This window comes from Gallus gallus, chromosome 25 (assembly GCF_016699485.2).
Source record: "Gallus gallus isolate bGalGal1 chromosome 25, bGalGal1.mat.broiler.GRCg7b, whole genome shotgun sequence".
Classification (NCBI taxonomy): Eukaryota; Metazoa; Chordata; class Aves; order Galliformes; family Phasianidae; genus Gallus; species Gallus gallus.
Genome location: NC_052556.1, coordinates 1,238,369 through 1,257,423, shown reverse-complemented (window position 1 = coordinate 1,257,423; position 19,055 = coordinate 1,238,369). Strand labels below are relative to the sequence as shown.

The 19,055-nt window shown below is 48.5% G+C and overlaps 1 protein-coding gene across 1 annotated transcript; it reads left to right on the top strand.

Annotated features, from left to right (window-relative positions):
* Window position 1: 1 nt before the first annotated feature.
* NCSTN (nicastrin) lies at window positions 2-10,840 on the top strand. Its single transcript, NM_001004413.3, has 17 exons — window positions 2-143; window positions 370-474; window positions 1,953-2,076; window positions 2,590-2,708; window positions 3,745-3,890; window positions 4,077-4,227; window positions 4,349-4,458; window positions 4,765-4,917; window positions 6,310-6,414; window positions 6,607-6,684; window positions 6,833-7,002; window positions 8,230-8,332; window positions 8,607-8,702; window positions 9,140-9,227; window positions 9,356-9,510; window positions 9,791-10,003; window positions 10,139-10,840. Exons 1-17 carry the CDS (start codon window positions 29-31, stop codon window positions 10,259-10,261), a joined length of 2,154 nt encoding a protein of 717 aa, NP_001004413.3. The 5' UTR covers window positions 2-28; the 3' UTR covers window positions 10,262-10,840.
* Window positions 10,841-19,055: the final 8,215 nt, after the last annotated feature.

The following is a 19,055-nucleotide window of genomic DNA, read 5'->3' as shown; positions in this document are numbered from 1 at the left end:
CGAGGAACTGGCCTGGAAGATTGCGGCGATGGGGAGAGCCGGGGGCAGGCGGGGAATGACGGCTGTTGTAGGGAGCTGCTGGATCTCGCTCCCGGCTTGGTGCGGGCCGCTGCCGGCGCTGCTTCTCGCCTTGCTGGTGGCGGGTGAGGCTGGCTGGGAGAGGGACAGGGCTGGGCCTACCCGGTCTGGGGCCGACCCCTCGCTGAGATTGTCTTTTGAGAGGTGGGGTACTGGTAGCCCTCTCCTGTTCCCCCCCCTACTTGGGGAGGGGTTCAACGCCATCCCCACACACGCTATTTTGGGGAGGGCTTTGAGGTGTGGGAGCTCCTGGTTTGTCCTCCCTGAGGTGGGCCTGTGTCTTATCCTCAGGCTCCTGCGAGGGGAATTCGGTTGAGAGGAAGATCTACATCCCCCTGAACAAAACGGCGCCGTGTGTTCGTCTTCTGAATGCTACACACCAGATCGGCTGCCAGTGTGAGTACAGCTGTGGAGGCTGGAGATGCTCTTTGGGTCGGACGTGTCCGGACAGAGGGGATATAATGCTGCTGTCCTGCCTGAATCAGCATTGCCTGTGTTCTCATCACTATTTGCTGATTTTTCTAATCCCATTCCAGTCAAACTGATGTGTCTCTTCTAAATTGAGGAGTAGGCCTTAAGAGAATCTGCACGCTTGAAAATCCATGCCTTGGCTGGCAGGGTGCAACATTTTCAGTGTGCACAGTTAAGTGCTTGCTCAGGACAAAGCTGAGGCACAACACAGCATCGTGGCTCCAGATTCTGCTATCTGTGTCCAGCCAGCATCCTGGGGTACAAGGCAAAGGTGTGAACCTAATGCAGAATGTGTTAGGTGTTAACAAGTTAGGAGAGAAAAGGGACAGAGTATGAAGAATTGAGAAAGCGACATCTGAAGGAACTGGAGGGTTTGGTTTAGCTGCTTGTGCACTACTTGCTAACTTTGTATGTTTTTTGTCATATTAAGGTGTAGGAAGAGGACTGCGTAGCTGGTAGGAATGAGGAGAAAAATAAGGGAACCCAATTCACATAGTACTCCTTGCTGAAGTTACTGTGTGTAGATAGGAGTTCCTCTTAGTCAATGTTTTGCTAATTTGTAATTGAATTTTGCTTCCTGGTTGAGCCACTCCCTGCAGCAGAGTTTGTCAGCGGCCACTGCAGGGCAGCACAGCTGCACTTAGCCTGACAGGTAGCCCAAGGTGCTTTGTTCCCTGACTTCTGCCCTCTGATGTGAGCCTGGTGTTAGTGCAGACATGAGCATGGGGTTCTGCCTTCCTGATCATGAGCACTGTCCAATGATAGCCATTGCTAACTGTGGGGCTTGTTTGTATCAGTGGAGTCCCATAAAAGTGCTTTGTCTGCCCTCTGCTTTCTTTGGTATGGGACGAAATGACAAGCAGGCAGACCTACTTGGTTGCTCATCCCTTTTGTGGCCATGATCTTTTGCCCTTATTTCTCCCTATGCACCTCCAGGCCTCCCACTGAGCTCTCTTTGAGCTCCCAGTTTCTGAATTTGCAATCTTTAGCCCTTCACGATGGTCAGCTGCTGTGACTATGTCCTTGAGGCAGGCAGGTCCTTTCTTCCCCTTGTGCTTTTCTATCTTGAGGCCTCAGTTTCCTGCTGTATTCTGCCTTACTGCCTCTAGCTAAAGTCAGTGCTCAAACAAAGCAGGCTTTTAAAGCTTGGAGCTTGTTTCCATTGCTTTCTATTCTGCACTGTTCACTGTTTTTTTTTTTTCCTGAGAACTGCTGTTCCTTCTTCTGTCCTAAGTCAGTGAAACAGTGCCACTTCACCAAATTGCTTCCTCCAACTGTCATCTCCTATCAGCTGTTCTTTCTTAAAGCTCTTTGATCCATGCTGCCTTATTATTTTGGGGTTGTTGAGGGTGTGAAAGAAGTAGAATCCAGTGAAACCTGAAAGGTACTTTCTCTTTCCACAGCCTCCATCAGTGGAGACACAGGGGTGATACATGTGGTCGAGAAGGAGGAGGACCTGAACTGGGTGCTTGCTGATGGCCCACACCCACCTTACATGATATTACTAGATGGAAACCTCTTCAACGGGTCAGTTGTCATAGTTTTTATCTTCCCTAGGTGACAGGAGCCTAGAGGACCAATGTGGATCCACAATTTTATGATAAAAAATGTCATTTTTCAAGTGAGAGATGGCAAAATCGTCTTTGACTGTACTGAAGTACAATGAGGAGGGCACACTTGTTTTTACTGTGTTTTATTGCCTGAGTTTGCATCTTCAGTGTATGGTTTGGTGGTCAGAAGAGCTCTGTTCTGTGTAATTTCTAATGCCATGATCATTGCTGTAGCTTTTCCTAAAACTCATTAAACAACATGATTAGTGTTTGTTACATCTCCTAGGCAGAGCAGGAAAGTGGTTGAATTTTTCTGGTTGTTGCCATCTTAACACAGTTCTCAAATGGTGAGGAGAAAGAAACGTGGTGGTTATTTTGATCAAAAGCATCATCATGTGCTTGACTGTAGTCTGTTTCAGCAATGATATGTCTTGGATTGTAACTTCTCATTAATGAATTCAAAATATCACTTATATTTTCTCTGTTCCAGGAAGGTAATGCAGCAGCTGAAGGGAACCTCACGAGTGTCAGGCCTTGCAGTGTCTGTTGCCAAACCTAGCCCTCCCCAGGGATTCTCTCCTGGTTTGAAGTGCCCCAATGATGGGTTTGGTAAGGAAATGTTAAGTCTTTCTTATTGCTGGGGGGAGAAGTGGTGCCATTACATTGTAAGGTCAAAGCAAGAAGTGCAAAGGGTACGTGAAATTGCAAGATCACATCCATGTCAAAATTCATTTAAGATAACCTGCTTGATATGTCCTTTTGAAGTAACTGGTCTGAGCTGGAATCTCATCAGTTCTTAGTGAGGCCTGGACTGATGTTTGAGGGAAGACTGATAAGCTGGCTAAACCAGCATGAAGTCACTATGCAGTCTGACCAAGGTTTGCTGCAGTTTCTTTTTCTTTCACTTTTGAAACACATACTTTTTCCACACGTTGTCATTAAAGCTTGATTTTCCATAAAGTGGATGAAACGTGTTAAACTCTCTGGGCCATTTGGTACTGTTTTTGATTCCTGCCTGAGTTCCTTGTGTGATTTCAGTTAGGTTTTCACTTTACTATTTTTTTTTTCATGCAGCTAATTTGCTATCTTGCACTGTGTGGAGAGAAACTGCCTTCTGTAGTTAGCACTGAACTTCCTTCTCCACAGCTGTGAAGGATGATGTGCAAACTCTGAGATGAGTTTGTGCTGACATTTGCTGTCTCTTTGCCTTCATGCTGCTTGCTCAGTACCTAGGTGTTAAAACGATTGGCACATTACAGATGCCTTAGGGGTATTTCCAGCACATGATGAGCTCAGAAAATGCTGTTTAGTATGTTCCTCCTTTTGGAATATAATGTTTCTCTGTGTGCCTCCACCGCTCTCTCAGCATGTGATAAATGCTCACTGAGTGCTCCTGCCAGCCTCCTGGCATGGGATGGCTTTGAGCATGCATGTTTCGTATTCTCCATGCGTGGCACAGTGCTCAGACTCTGCCACTCTGCCTCATACAGTGACCAGCTCCATGTCTAAGCTTTGTCAGCTGGTTCCCTAGCCCATAATGATGCTCATTCTGTATTTGCTGCCATTTTCTCAGCAGGCCCTACCTTTGCTGTGGTTTGTTATTCTCTCTGCAGGCTCAGATTTGCCCATTTCTTTCTGTTTCCAGGTGTCTATTCCAAAGACTATGGCCCTCAGTACGCGCATTGCAATAGGACTGTGTGGAATCCTGTGGGGAGTGGGCTTTCATATGAGGATTTTGACTTCCCCATATTTCTACTTGAAGATGCCAACGAGACTCAAGTTATTAAGCAGGTACTTAACTTACCCAGACAGTGAGAGAGGGGAGCTGCCACACAGTTCAGGAAAGGGGCCAGAAAGTGAGCTAACTCAGCACAGATGTTGACATCTACAGTAAAAATACATGGTCCAACTTTATAGGTAGTACATCATACTATTACAGACAAACTAAGCCTCATGATGATGTTTATTTCTGTCCAGTGTTACCAAGACCATAATGTCCCTACTGATGGATCTGGCCCTGAGTACCCTCTGTGTGCCATGCAGCTTTTTTCCCACATGCATGCTGTCACCAGCACTGTTACCTGCATGAGGCGCAACTCCATCCAAAACACCTTCAGCATTAATCCAGGTGAGCAGATTTCTCTCCTTGTCGTGATAAAACTGATGAGCTACAGCTGACAAGCAAGACTGTTTTTCACTTCTCTCTGCCATAATCTCAATTTTCAAGCAATATTGTTTCTGCTTCTTAGAGACTGTATGTGATCCTCTGCTTGATTACAATGTGTGGAGCACCTTGCATCCTATTAATGCATCTGAAAAGGTCGATCCTAAGAAGGAGTTTATTATGGTTGCTACACGAGTAAGTATCTCTTAATCTTGTTTTGCAGAGGGTAGACTGGAAGGATTATGGGATGATGTGAGTGTAGGGTCTTGTGAGAATATACTTCTCTTACTTTCCATTTCTTCCTGTGCTCCTGCCCTTTGTTTGGATTGAATTGGCTATTGCAATTGGTATTTGAGGTTTCATTGGGCAGGATGCTTTGGTTTGTTTTTTTTTCCCCTTATCAGTGGGATGAGTGGGATTAAAAAGAGGTGGCAGATTTGCTTTCCCAGTACAGTATTCATCTGTTTGCACATTTCTCATTCCTGCTGTTCATGCTTACAGATTGACAGCCATTCCTTCTTCTGGAACATTGCACCTGGGGCAGAGAGTGCTGTCTCCTCTTTTGTGACCCACTTGGCTGCTGCTGAAGCCCTTCATAAGGCATCAGATGTTCATTTGCTGCAAAGGAATATAATGTTCACCTTCTTCCAAGGGGTAAGAGCAGCAGCATCACTCCACCATTTGGCTTGTTTCAGAATAGCAAATCAGCCTTTGGCTCCTTGCAAATGAACTCTTTCCTACTCTTTGTGCAAAGTCATTTATCTGCATCCCCACACCGTGGTTCTCTCCACTCCCCTAGTGAGAACAGGATCTTAATTTCATTGGGATGACAACAACAGATGGAGCTTCCAATGGGGCAGTGCATATTCTGCCCCACAGTTCATTCTGGATGAATAAGTCAAACTTAGCTTTTCCTCCTGTCTCTTCCCAGGGTGCTTCTCTGTATGTCTCTTTTCTGTCCCACTCCCATTCAGAATGAACATCAATGGCTAGGCTTTAAATTCTGAAATGAAGCCCAGAAAAAAAAACTAGATTAAAAATATATGTGTTGACAGCAGCAAAATGTAGTTCATTTCTGAGAGCCCAGCACAGGAGTTGGCAGCTGTGGAAAAAACAGAACAAGCTTGTGGAGGAGGGACTGATGGCCAACAGCTGATGTTCCCCTGAAGGCATCTACACTGATGGCTTCTTTTGTGCAGCTCTGTGAAACTGGCTCCCACAGCCCCATGCTGTGGCCATGTGATTCCCTTCATTCACCCTCCCCAGCACATACATCCCTAGTCAGAATTTCCCTCAGGGAGTTGAGCGTACAGCACTGTAGAGCAAACACTCTCTGTCATGCTCCCAGAATGTAAGTGGAGTGATAAGACTTGGCTGTATAATAGTCAAGAGGAAAGTCTGGTGGCTGGCTGACTTCACTGTCCTTTTCTGTCATGGGGATTCTCTTCTTTGGGGCACTGATTCATTCCAGGCAGTGCTCAGCTTCTTGCAGTTCCCTTGACGAAGCTGTTGAGGTCATCTTGCCTCCCCTTTCTTTTTCTAGGGAAACAGATACCCCTCCTTCCAGGAGAGCTTCATATATTTAATTCGTGGAATGGAGGATTTGCCCTTTTCCCAGACTTCCTATTCTGCTTTCCCAGAATCAGAGGGGTTGTACACCAAAGTAGAGGGTGTAGTAATGCCTAGAGAGGCATTACTCACTTTCAGTACCATTGTGAGTTATCAGTACTCACAGAAGTCTGACTTTCTTTCCATACCTCTTGCTTGTGCAATCCAGTAGCTATCTGCAGGTTTTTTTTTTTGCTGTTTACCTTCATTTTTGTCCTTTGCTGCATTTCTGCCTACAACATGATATTTCCTTTGATATTCTGGTGTCAGTCAGGCTATGCAAACCTTCAGAAGTACTTGATGCAGCAATTAGCCCTCGAACTTTTGGTTTTGATCCACCTCATCTTCTCGAATGATGCTGTTAATTGTGCTGAGCAGTGATCTGTATGTGAGTCATGTGTGGATTTTCTCTTATTTCTTTTTATTACCTTGCTGCAGGAGACTTTTGATTATATTGGCAGCTCACGAATGGTGTACGATATGGAAAAAGACAAATTTCCTCTCCGTTTGGAGAACATCCATTCTTTTGTGGAGTTGAATCAGGTGAGAGATGAGTTGGGGGATATTTGGATTCTTTATTTCTCTGTGATAATTTAGGTGTGGTTTTCTCAACCATCCTTTTTCACTGCTTTTGTCATTGTTCTTTTTTCCGATCTGGATTTCCCCGTTCTACAGGATTTAGTCATGTCCTAGTATGTGTTGAAGGTGTTTTGTTTCTTGTATCTTTTCTTGCAGGTGGCTCTAAGGAATGGCTCCATTTTGTGGATGCATACAGACCCCGTCTCTCGGTTGAATGCAACTGTTGAGCCCCAGGTGAGTGAAAGCAGTTTGTAGTCATTCACCTAACCAAAATGCTGGGGGATCATTTAGCATTTCACAAATGTTCAGGACATTAAACTTCCCAGAAAAACTGCACATTCAAAACAAAAAGAGTGGAATGGTGCTGTTCTCTCCTTTTCAGGTTAAAAACCTGCTCGATATTCTGAGTAATAGCAGCGTAGGAGCAAATGTAACTTTGCAGGAAGTTGGATTTTCGCAGCCTCTTCCCCCATCTTCATTCCAACGCTTCCTTCGAGCCCGGCACATCCCTGGGGTGGTCCTGTCCGACCATCAGGCTTCCTTCCAGAACAGGTACTACTGTGGGCTGCCCCATGGCCAGAGGCAATGGGGCCGGCAGAGGGCAGCCCCAGCTCCTGCAAGGCCTCTGCCAGGGCTTTGCTGCCCAGCACATGTGGAGCAGCAGGCCGGGGGGAGTGGAGGAGCAAACGTGTGCCATGTAATTGAACAAGCGCAACATAATTATTCTGACAACCGAAAGAAATCCAGTTTTGTACAGAAAATGTTCCCCACAGCTGGCTGGGAGCCAGAGGTGAGCAAATGGCAACTGAGCGTGCCTAAGCCTCATCTGTTCTTCCAGAAGCTAGATGCTTCTTTTTTTTTTTCTTTCTTTTTTTTCTTTTTTTTTTCATATAGCTTTCTATTTGTGATGGCAGAAAGCCCCAGGCATTAGAAAGGGCACTTTCATTCACCTCACATGACCCTATTACTGTGTGTTGCTTGGGGATCTGCTTCACTTCAAGTTTGGAAATGGGGTTGTGGGGTAGAGGACAGACATCCCCTTTTCATTTTTTCTGTTCTTGACTTTTCCCCTTCATCCAAACTCTTCAAATTGTCTCTTTGCCTTCATTTTCTACCCTTCTCTGTTACTGAGAATCTCTGGCATGATCAAAAGGAAGTAGCTTCCCTTTCTTCCCTTTTAGCTCTAAATGTGCACTGCTTTGAAGGCACAGGAGGAGCTGAGGTGAAGGACAGCACACTTCCCTGGTCTGTGACTAGCTGTAGGCTAGGGAGCTCAATCCCAGGTTGTTTGGGAATGTCAGGTGCACAGACCATGCAATTCCCAGTTCAGCTGTGTGTGTTGCAGACACTTTGGTGTAAATCTCTCCTAGAGTTCACTTGGCATTCCTCACTGCCTTCAAAATAAGGCATTAATAAAATCCACTAGCATGACTTGCATTGAAAGCTCTCTTCCCATGAGACCTTCTGCATGAGTTGTCCTTGCCTCAGTTTCTCTATCCATTTAATAGATGGGGCTGTCGCCCACCTGAAAGCTAATCACAGCTTGTAAATTGCTTGGAGATCCTCAGATGGGAGAAGCTGTAGAAGGGCCAAGTTAATTATAAAGCCTCATTAAATGGTTTAAGGAGCGTGTGGCAGGGCAGTGCTTTGGCAGAGCTGTCTCTCTGCTCCCAGGAGACTGCTCCCACTGTTTGCTTTAAGCATACTCTGAATTGAATTCTGTGCCCTGTGGTTTCTTTCTGTTCCTCCCCCAACCTCTGTTTGCTTTCTTCTTTTCAGATACTACCAGAGTATGTACGACACTCCAGAGAACATCCAGATGCAATACCCTGAGGGGCTTAGCCCCGAGGAGACCCTGGAGTATGTCACAGACACAGCCAAGGTTCCAACTTTATATTTTCTTTAGCTGCTCTGTCTGGGATGGATGGGGCTTTCAGTAGGGCCAGATTGCAGGTGGGCTCATGGAGAGAGGGGGAAAGCTGCTTCCAAAAAAGACAGAAAGAAGGTGGGAATGCTTTGTACATTTACAAAGGCAGTGGGCACTCAAATGCTGGTGCGATATAAGCATGTTGATGGATGTGTAGGTTCTGGCTTGCTCTTAATTGTTTTGCTGGGTCTGTCTATCTTGATTAACACAGAGTACTCTTCCTTTGCAGTCTCTGGCAGAAGTTGCCACAGTGGTCGCCCGTGCTCTCTACCGGCTTGCAGGGGGAGCCAACGACACCTCTGCTATTCAGGCAGATCCAAAAACGGTACGAGCAGATGGAATTGAGTCCCTGGCATCTATGATGAGCCCTCACGTACTTCCCTTCTGTCTCTGTTTATGTGTGTTTACACAGCATGCTGTCCTGTCTGTCTCCATGAGGGCTTTGCCTCTCCCCCCTTTCTCCATCACAGCTGAATGAAAAAACTTTCACTCTTCTCTAGCTCCTTGCCTCTCCATCTCAGGGCAAAGAAGTGGAAATTGAGGTGAGATGGCAATGTGTGCCATCAACTAAGGAATCATTGGATCTGGAATGCAACTCTTGTTTTCACATAACGTACAGTTGTGGCATATAGTTTCTGCTTTGCTATGCTCTTGGTCTCTGTAGTGGAAAGTGTATTCTGTGACAAATAATCTTGAGAGATGAAGCCATTAAGGTGCTGTGTTCTATCCCCTTTGTATAAACCAATTTACATCTCTTTCCAGATCACTCAAATGCTCTATGGATTTCTGATTAAAATGAACAATTCCTGGTTTCAGTCCATCATTAAACCAGACTTGAAAGGGATTCTGGGTAAGCAACATAGGGAAGAACACAGGGATGTGTTTGACCCCATGTATTACCTGACAACTTTCTAAAGCTCCGCATTAACACTGTTTCTGGCATTTTCCCCATCAATTCCAATTCTCTGACTGTTCCAGGTGATGAAGTTCCCCAACACTACGTTGCTGTTTCCAGCCCTGTGAACACCACCTACCTTGTGCAGTATGTTCTGGCCAACCTCACAGGCACTGTTGTTAACCTCACCAAGGAAGAGTGCTTGAACCCTGAAAAAACACCTAATGCTGAGAAAGAAGTAAGTGCCATTAGAGTGCACAAAAACAGATCAATTTTTCTGCTTTTGAAGGAAGGAAGCTAGTTAGGATTGTTTTGTACTGCCTATAATCACACATGGGAGAACTGAATCAAATCTTCCAACAAGGAAGCATTCTGACGCTGAAGGGCAGAGGAGGAGTAAATGAAAGGATCCCCTGACAATGAGAACAAGTCAGAAAAACCCTTCTGTCTCTTACCAGAAGACAGTCTGGTTATTTGCTAGTGCCTTGCTGTCTCTTAATGTCTTGTTTTCATTGCAGATGTATGACTATGCATGGGTGCAGGGTTCCCTGGACCCTAACTCAACATCACGAGTCCCCTACTGCGTTCGGTCAACTGTTCGCCTGAGCAAAGCACTGTCTCCAGCCTTTGAGCTGAGGGAATGGGGATCTACAGAGTATTCCACGTGGACAGAGAGTCGATGGAAAGAGATCCGTGCCCGAATATTTCTGGTAGCCAGCAAGGAGCTAGAGGTGAGTTTGCACTAGTGCCTCAGTAGTGAGTGTTCTCTGTGGCTTTCTGACAGAGACCCCCATTTGATAAAACTTCTGTGAGATTTTTGTCTATCTTTGTTGCAACAATGCTAAGTATTTCTCATCCCTTTCTAGATAATCACTTTGGTTGTGGGCATTGCCATTCTGGTCCTCTCTCTCATCGCCACACATTTTATCAACGCCAAAGCAGATGTACTTTTTAGCATCCCTCGGGACCCTGGGGCTGTGTCTTACTGAAGATGCTCTCGGGCCATGAGAAGTCTTAGTCCTTGGATTACAAATATCAAAGATAAAACTACACTGGAATGCCCGTCTCTCTGGATAGGGATGGAAATGGTTCGCTCCAGAGCCTCCATGCTTGAGTTCTGGGGACTGATCCCTGAAATGTAAGAGACTTTACCAGAAAACCGTGCCGATCAAGCCCAAAAGAAATTGTGACTGAGAAGTTCCCAAAGCCTTCTGTTTTTAATTTGTCCTTATTCTGAGAGACTTGAGAGGATTGTTCCTGAATGCCATCGAGGTGACAAAGCAATGGACGTGTTCCTTACATGAGGGTGAAGGTGGGAGGGGTATTTTCTCTGGGATATGTGTGGACCAGTGCATTTCCATGGTGTCCAATAGCACGGGTTGCCTGCTAACGTCCAACAGTTGCTGTGAATCTGTGTATATACTACAGTGCAGGGAGGACAAGCGTGTTTAACACATGATTAGTTGTAAAATATCCTTTTTTTTAAATGGTGCAATATTTTCTGGGTTTTGTATATATATAAATAGTTCTGTTTAATTAAAAAAAAAAAATCTCTGCTTACAGATTAACCCATTGCCTGCATTATCTTTAGTTGCTGCCCAAAGGACCAAAATCAGTGGATGCTGCAATATGTTTTGGTCTAAGCATTTGTTTCAACATAGGCTGATAGCTCTCCAGGGCAGGGATGGCTGCTCGTTCCTTGCAGTGCTGTCTATGGTGGTGCCTCGAAATTGGTTGATTTTAGGCACTGGTATATTAAACATGTTTAATAAAGAGTATGCTCACAGCAGGACTGGGCTCTGAGGGCCAGCAGTGATGACTGACCAGGCACTCAGCCATTCCTGTTTGTTCCTTTTATGTGAAAATTCACCTGTTCTTCAGCAGTGTTGATTCAAAAATGTGATAGTGCTGTCATCCAAAGCGAGGAGCTCAAAAACAGGTAGGGAGGATTAATCACAGAAATCAGAGCTGACGAGCACTAAAGCCAGCATCATTTTCCCTTCCCTAGAGGGCTGTGCAGGCTTATTGTGTTTAAGTCTTTTCTCAACTAGACATAAACTCTGGAGTTTTAAAGTAATTCAGACCTTGTACTTTCAGTGCTTCCCTGAGGGAGACTTTTTCCAGTTGCTAATGCATCTTGCTATCAGGAAAACTTCCTGATACTTGGCTGAATGTTTCAGTGCCTGATGTATTTTCATTTCTTCTAGCAGCACCGAAGAAACTGAAATCTCAGTTTAAATGGAGACATCTTTTCTTTATAGTAAGGGTTTTCAGAGCCTCTAACTTCTCATCTTTGGACAGAATGAATCAGTTTCCCCTAAATTATTGACTATTTCTGTGCTGGAACATGCTTCAGGTGAGATAGAAGACCTCAAAGCAGCGTGTGATCTGAAAAGAGTTTTGTAAAGTACATTTTCTCCCCCTCATAAGGTAAGTTGGTTATATTTTCTTTACATAACAAATTAATTTCAGATCTCGATTCTATGCGTGGGTTTGGGCTTTTATTTCCACTAAGGTTTCTGTTTGGGTTTGTTTTTTTTTTCCTCTCCTTGCTCATTTTCCCCACACAAACAGAAATAAACCCTTTCACCACTCCCAGCCCCATTTTCCACTCCCAGCTTTTTGTTCCGTGCTGCTCTCTGGCGAGGCAAGCAAACAGCTGCCTCTGTTGTCTGTGCCTATGCCACTCCTCAGATGGCCAACAGGTCTCCCTGTGGACAGTGCAATGAGCAGCCCTCCTATCAGTGGCTGACAAGAGGACGGGAGAAGCAAGGGGCTAAGCTGGCAGCCACTGTGGCAGAGACACATTTTCCATAGTGCTGCCAATGCTGGAGAACACCAAAAGTCTTCGCTCGACTGTCAGCCCAAAATTTACCTCGCATCATAGATTTGTGTTTCCTTCAAACCGATGGTGCCAGCAGTGTCGCTGAGCAGAGGGGTGAAAGGAGAGGCAGTAGCCATCAGTGTGCTTCCAGCCCTCCTCATTGTGTTTTGCCATGGTCAGTAAATTAGTTTTGCTCAGCTGGCTTTTCATGATCAGGCTGTACTGCTCAGATCTGAGCCTCCCCTCCTCTGGGAATTGGGCCTGAGTGTAGGATGAAAGGGGGTGGGGAAGAAAGGGGATTGCTGGATTCGTTGGGAAGTAAATGAGCCACAGGAGTGAGTCTCTGCCTGGGTTTCTGTGCCCTGCCCTTCCCCTCACAGTGCCCATTCCCATCTGTGGCATGAGCCCAACTCCTGCCCTGTTTCCCAGAGGTGAGGGATGCTCTCGAGACCATGAGCTGAACAGTACTTAAAATACAGAGGTGTTTTGTTGGAGTAGAGCTAATGTTGGTGACAGAGGAGCTACTTTTCATGTAGTAGAGAATGAAATCCTGTTTTGTATGGAAACACACCTGCATTTCTCTCCAGATTGTATATGGGGCATGCCAGGAGGAGCTGGAATCAATATGACCTATTCAGTTGCTCAGTCTCACTGCTGATCTCCAAACAAAGAGCTGACAGTGGATTTGGGAGAGCTCATTCCCCTCCGCTGGGACTGGGAAAGCCTTTGCTGCTTTTGTGTATGGCAAGTAAATTGCTGCCCCTTAGGGAGCTGCTGTTGGCTGGTTTAAGCCCAGAGTTCATGCTTTATCCCTGCAAAGGCTCACTCTTAAGCCATCCTCCCCATGCCTTCACTGTGAGTACAGTTATCTGCAGTAGGTGCATGTCCCTAGTTTGAAAATGAAACAAGCTTGACTCCCTGTTTATCTTCCTTTGCAACATGCAGTAGCTGCTTTGGTTTGGAGCTGAGCACATCCCCATTCTTCCTCCTATCCTCATACAGCAAGCAGCAGCTGTCCTCAGCTGCGCCAACCTTAAAGTTGATAACTCCCCTGATACACTTTTCTCCATCACTCCTGAGATTATGTGCATTAATTAGAGCATCCCTAATGCTAATAAGCAATGGGGAATAAGGGCTTGCTGAGTACGTAAATGTGGAAAGTCATTTGAGTGTTGGTGTAAACGTAGATTTATTTTTATCTTTGCAATAGGAACAAAATTAGTGAGTTTTTGAGGTGCAATTGCATGCATTCAGATGGGTGCAGGCTAAGTAAGGCAAAGCTGAAGTCAGGGACCTCATCTCTGCTCCCATTCACGCTGCTGCTGCTTTGGGTGACAGTGCGAAGCTGGTGGTAAAGCCTTCCTTGAGGTAGGCTGATGCAAGCAAGATAATTCCCATGTTCAAAGCCTGTTTTCTGTGATAATTAGATAAGTTTGCATGGGAATTATGCAAAGCATATGGAAAGCAAACAACTTTGCTGCTCATGTCTGCCCTTCTTTTGAAGCTGCCACTCACAGTGGCGCACCCTCTTGGTGTAAGGAAGGTTTGCAGCAAGCATCACACGTGCACCATAGGTGGTCCAGGAGGACAAAGTGCAGTAGGTGAACAATTCATAGGAACATTCCCTATTTTCTGGCTTTGAGAAACCTCTAGCAAACTTTGTGCAATGACAGAGGTTAACACTCCTCCAGCAGTGTCATTGGAGGTCACAAAAGCTCCCTCCAATGCAGTTGCTGCATTACAATCAAGTTCAGGTAGTGGGAAAAATGTTCTCTCTCAGACTTTGGCTTGTTGTTCCAAAGCATAAGTATTGAATTTCTTCCAGAACTACTACGTTTTGAAGTTGTTTTACATCATTCCTGGTCTAACCTGTTCTTCCTGATGCACGCAGATGCTGGGCAGCTTTGAGTGCTGTCCAAGCACTTGGCATCCTTGGTGTTTTTTAGGCATTGAATTCAGCAGGTTGCTTATTCTGCTGGTTAAGTGGGGCAGAGGGTCTGCAAGCTCATTCCTGCTCCATGCTTGACCAAATAAATAGGAGAAAAAGGAGAACACTGCTGTGTAGTCGAGCAATTTCACCCCCAAGGGATGGAGCCTGGGAGAAGCAAGTTCTGCAGCCTCCTTCCAGGGGAAAAAGAAGTGATGCAACTTCTTGCAAGTCTTGCTGAACTGCTCCTCAAAATAAACATGCTGCTGACGCCGGTGAGGGTTGGGGCAGCAGTTCCCAGGGGCAGCTGCCTGTCTGCACCTTGTGCTGTTTGTTCTTGGAGGCAAAAGCTACAGTTTTGCACCTCTTCCCATCTCCCTGTGCCCAGCTCGGGTGAGCCTGGTGGTGGCAGGACAGCCCTGGAGAAGACCAGTGCTGGAACCAGCTTTCCCGATGTGGTTGGAGAGCAGTGATTCACTCACTACCTGCTGCCTGTCATTTTGCTACGGCGTGCTAAGCCAGGAACCCAGGGGTGTCTGCCTTCGAAATCTACTTCACCTCTTTGCCTTGCCCAGCTCAGTGAGCTCTGTCCTTACTGAGCTCCCCACAGACCCTTCATCCACCTCCCACCCCTGCCCTGCTTCTGAGGTAGGGCGGTAATCCAGGCTCTGCTCTGAAGACATTTTCCCCATTCCACTTCCAGCAACATCAAAGCCCAGACGAGCTTTTCCTTTGGGGGGGGGGGAGCACAGACTCCCCTTGCTGAGGAGGGCAGCTGGCACATGCTGGCTCTGCAGCAGAGCCCCCAGGCATCTCACGGAGACACTCCCCTGCCACGCATCTTTTGCAAGCATCAATTTCCTCTGCTCTCTCCCCAACTCAACTCTACCAGGGATTTCTGCACAAAAAGAAGATGCCACTGACGCTCCTGACCTCTGAACTCAGCTGCCTCCCAGGAGGCAGAGGGCTGGGGCTGAGCCCAGAGAGGAGGGTTTGCAGCTGCCCTCGTGCCTGGAGGGGGGAGGCATATGGGGGTGACAGTCAATGAGACAAGGAGAAAGGAGAGGAAATGTGTGTTTTCTTAGCGCCCAGCATCCCAGCTCATGGGAACTTTATGGTTCCAGAATATTAAGAGGCAGGAAAGTTAATTAATATCCAGAACAAAGCCAGGGCTGTTTGGCTTCTGAGAGAAGGAAGCAGTGGAGACAGGGAGAAAAAAAAAATTGGTGTCTTCTTAAATAATTTTTCTATGTTTTATCAGCAGCTAAAATAGGCTGTGTCCCAGACGGTGCTTACAGTCATTCTCCAGTACTCCCACTGCTGTGATCATCAACAACTTTGTGTCATACCTAATGAGCAGAAGTGAGTCCAGATGAAGGAGATGAAGCTCAGCTCGGGGTAACCACTGCAGCAAAGCAGAGGTCATTGGCTGGCACCCAGCGGGCATCTGAGCCCAACACGTGTTTTAAAATCAGGGTCTGAATACTGCAAATAACGTCATAGGAGTTGCCAGGCTGGATTGTGCCCAGGGTCCATCTCTGCTGCTGCCCTTGTCTCTGACAGACTGGCACCCACTGCTGCTGGGAAGGGTATGGGAAAACCCTGGCGATAGCTGGAGAGGAGCTGTTGGGAAAGCTCCCATTTAGTGGTTCCAACTTGCTCCTTCCCTGCCTGCCCCGTGCTCCCGTGGCCTTGTCCTTTCATCCCTGTGCCTTGGCCATCCTCCTTCTGCACAACCAGCCCATGAGCAGTGCGGGGTGCTGCATGGATGGAGGATGCTGCTTAGGACCTCCAGCACGCTGCTGCCCAGGTGATCCCTCCCCAGCACCAGCACGGCTCCAGCAGAGAGGTTTCTGGGGCTAATCAAGATCGACATACAAACAAAACAGCATCTCTGCATCTCGCAGCCAGCAGAAAGGGAGAAGCAGATGGGCGAGAGGAGGCAGGGAGCTGCTGCTAAATGGATTGATGGAGAGGCCTTTAAGAGAGATGGATTGGAGAGGGAGCCGCTGGAGGAAAGGGCCGGGGCGGCCACGCTGCGAATGGGGCAGGGGCCCAGGGAGATGATGGGAAGGGAGAAAGGCCTGCAGATAACAGATGGATGGACACAAAGACTGGAAGGGAAGAGAGGGACAGATGGACAGGCAATAGAGAGAGTCAGGAGAAGAGAGGGATCTGAACGTAATTAGATTGGATCCGATTATGACAGACTCGATTAGAGCAATATTATGATCAGGAGCTTCTGTCGCTATTTGGCTTTTAGGGGGAACAAAGCCAGAGAGCACGTGTGGAAGGGGGACAAGCGGAGGCAAAGGGAACTGGGAAGGATGAAAGGAAAGGGGCTCCTTGTGAAAGCTGTCAGTGGTGGTGGTGACAGATTGTCTGGTTATCGAGCACCGGGGCCGTCTGTCACCGGCCGCTCACAAAACCTGCACTCAATAAAAGGCAGGGAGACAAAGGAGGAGAGGAGAGGAGAGGAGAGGAGAGGAGAGGAGAGGAGAGGAGAGGAGAGGAGAGGAGAGGAGAGGAGAGGAGAGGAGAGGAGAGGAGAGGAGAGGAGAGGAGAGGAGAGGAGAGGAGAGGAGAGGAGAGGAGAGGAGAGGATCTGCCACAAGTCAGGCTTGGGGTGTTCTGTATGGCTCAGGGGCTGCTGATACATGGGCATGTGCACAGGGAAACGCGGGTGTGCACACAGACATGTGCTGAGAGGTGCTGGGCCATGCTCTGCCACCTCCCCAGGTGTCCTGTAGCCCAGCTTTGCTTGTGCACACACTAGTGTGTGCAGCTTGTACGGCCAGCCTTTTCTAACACATGCTCCGACAGTGCTCAAAGAGGCTTCGAGCCCTGGGCTGGAGCTCCAAGGGCTGGAGCATCACCTGGCTGAGCTCCAGCTGTGCACTGCAATGTGGTTGGCAAGGCCTTGTACCATCCATGCAGAGCCCCGTGCCCTCTGCAGCCCTCAGCTGCAGCAGTTGGTTGCAAACCAGCGGCTGCAAACCAGGCGTGATGGAGATGGCAGCTGCCCACTTTACCAACTGCACTTGTGCAGTTCTGGAAAAGAGCAGCAGCACCAAAACCAGCCCTGTGGATGTTGGAGGATCTCTGCTGCAGGGAACAGCCCAAAGCTGCTGGAGGAGGCTTTGCTGTGAGCAAGCAGTAGGGTTGTTGCAGGAGCAAAGGCAGCTCAGCACCTCTGGTTCTGCAGAGGGCCCTTGCTGGAGAGGTAGATGTGCTCACACCTCGTGCTTGGAGATGGGGTTCATGGGGCAGAAGTGATGATGCCCCAACAGCATCCCTTAGCAATGGCAGTGTGTGGCAGGGACTCCCCCAAAAGCTCTCCCACCCATGCTTTGGGTGTGCAGCCCTTCACTGTATAAAAGTTACTCCAGCTGGGTCTGCCCCAGCAGCCCCAGGGTTAACGCTGCCTGTTTTCCCTGACAAGCAGAGGCCAGTGTGGTCCCGGGTGGCTTTGTACAATATGTCACCTCCTCTCCTGCCAAACGCTTCCTCTCAGAGCCTCCTTCCATACCGTGCACGGAGCTGGGAGCAGCTCAGCTCTTGGGGTGGGCACAGGGACAGACCCCCCTCAACCACAGCATCTCAGGGCACAGGGAGGGAGGGGGTGCTGCAGTTGACTGTGCTTCCATTGCCATTCACTGCTCCTTGAGTGCTGTGCTGAACAGCAGACCTGGGAATCCTGAGGGTTCCTGCAGGCTGTGGTGTGTGGGCATCGCAGTGGAGAAGCCCAGGTGGTCGTGAGGAGGAATACCAATTCCTGCCAGAAGGGAACTGGGAAATTCAGAAGTGAAGAACAAAGCCAAAGGCTCTCTTGTTCTCCCTCCCCCAACTCCCATTAGTTCTTGGCTGGCTGTAGGACAGCCAAAGCCCAGAAGTTCTTGCGAAGGAAGCAGCAGCCAAACTCATAGGGACCGTGGCTGCTCACATGGACCCTGAGCAAGGGGAGGTCAGGGCCAAGGGGAAACATGGGGGTGGGTTGAAGGAGGATGGCCCTGAGCTTCTCATGGTGCTGTCAGTCTCCTGCAAGACTGGGGCTGTGGCTTCACCTGAGGGGTGTCCCCGGATGCAACCCTCACTCTTGGCAATGGATGCTGAGAAGTGAAGGGCCCTTTGTAACCTCAGCTCAGCACCTGTGGGGGGAGGAAGGCTGGGAGGGCAGAGTTAAGGTGATGGGAGCTCTGAGCAAGGGGCTGTCCCTGGCTGACGTCCCCTACCCACATCCTGTGCACTGCCCCTGGAAGTGCAGTGGGGAGAGGGCAGAGAGCCTCTGGAGTGGGAACCCATTGCACGAAGCAGGAACCCTGCAGAGCAGTCCTGGCTTCCCTGCTGGGAGCAGCTCTCCTCCATCCTTGCCCGCTCCCGGCAGGGTGCCCGCAGCAGCCCGGCATCAGCTGCAGAGAGAGGGGGGGCCCTGCTGGCGTCCTGGCAGGGACATGGAGCAGAGGAGGCAGCAAGGAGCGAATGCAAACAGCCCAGCGGGCTCTCGGGGGAGATGGGGCCAGGCTGTGAGTGTGGGGAGGAGGGGTGGTGGGGCTGAGGACCCTACAGACGTGTGTGTGCTGCTCTCCCGCATGCGAGGAGCGATGTGTGCAGGGTGATGGGTGTGCATCACATCCCGTGTGGTACCCGGGTGCTATGCGTTGTTCTCGGGGTGGATGCAATGATTGCCATGAGCTCATTAGGCGAATATTGTTTGCTAATCGGTGCCATAGCAATGGTGAGGCAGTTCTTCTCACCACCACCTGATCCCTCCGCCTCGGCCGCCGCTCGCTCTGCAAACCCCGAGCCCATCTGCTGAGCTGTGCCGCGGGCTGGAGCTGGCCCAGGTGCCCATGCCCATCACCTGGGCTTCATCGTGCTGGGAGGAAGCTGCCCAAGGGGCCAGGAGTGGGGCAGGGAGCCAGCACCGGGGAGTGGGGGGCAGAGGGGATGGAGGGGGGGGATGCTGCAGCAGGAGGGCACACGCAGGAATGGAGTGTGGGGTGAGAGATGCACAGCTTTCAGAGCTGGGAGA

What these genes read in the sequence shown, in the direction of transcription:
- NCSTN (NM_001004413.3), top strand. Translation starts at nt 29, where the DNA reads ATGGGGAGAGCCGGGGGCAGGCGGGGAATGACGGCTGTTGTAGGGAGC. An exon ending in TTATTATGGTTGCTACACGA is followed by an intron (nt 4,459 to 4,764) that starts GTAAGTATCTCT and finishes TCATGCTTACAG; the next exon opens with ATTGACAGCCATTCCTTCTT. An exon ending in TGTTCACCTTCTTCCAAGGG is followed by an intron (nt 4,918 to 6,309) that starts GTAAGAGCAGCA and finishes ACCTTGCTGCAG; the next exon opens with GAGACTTTTGATTATATTGG.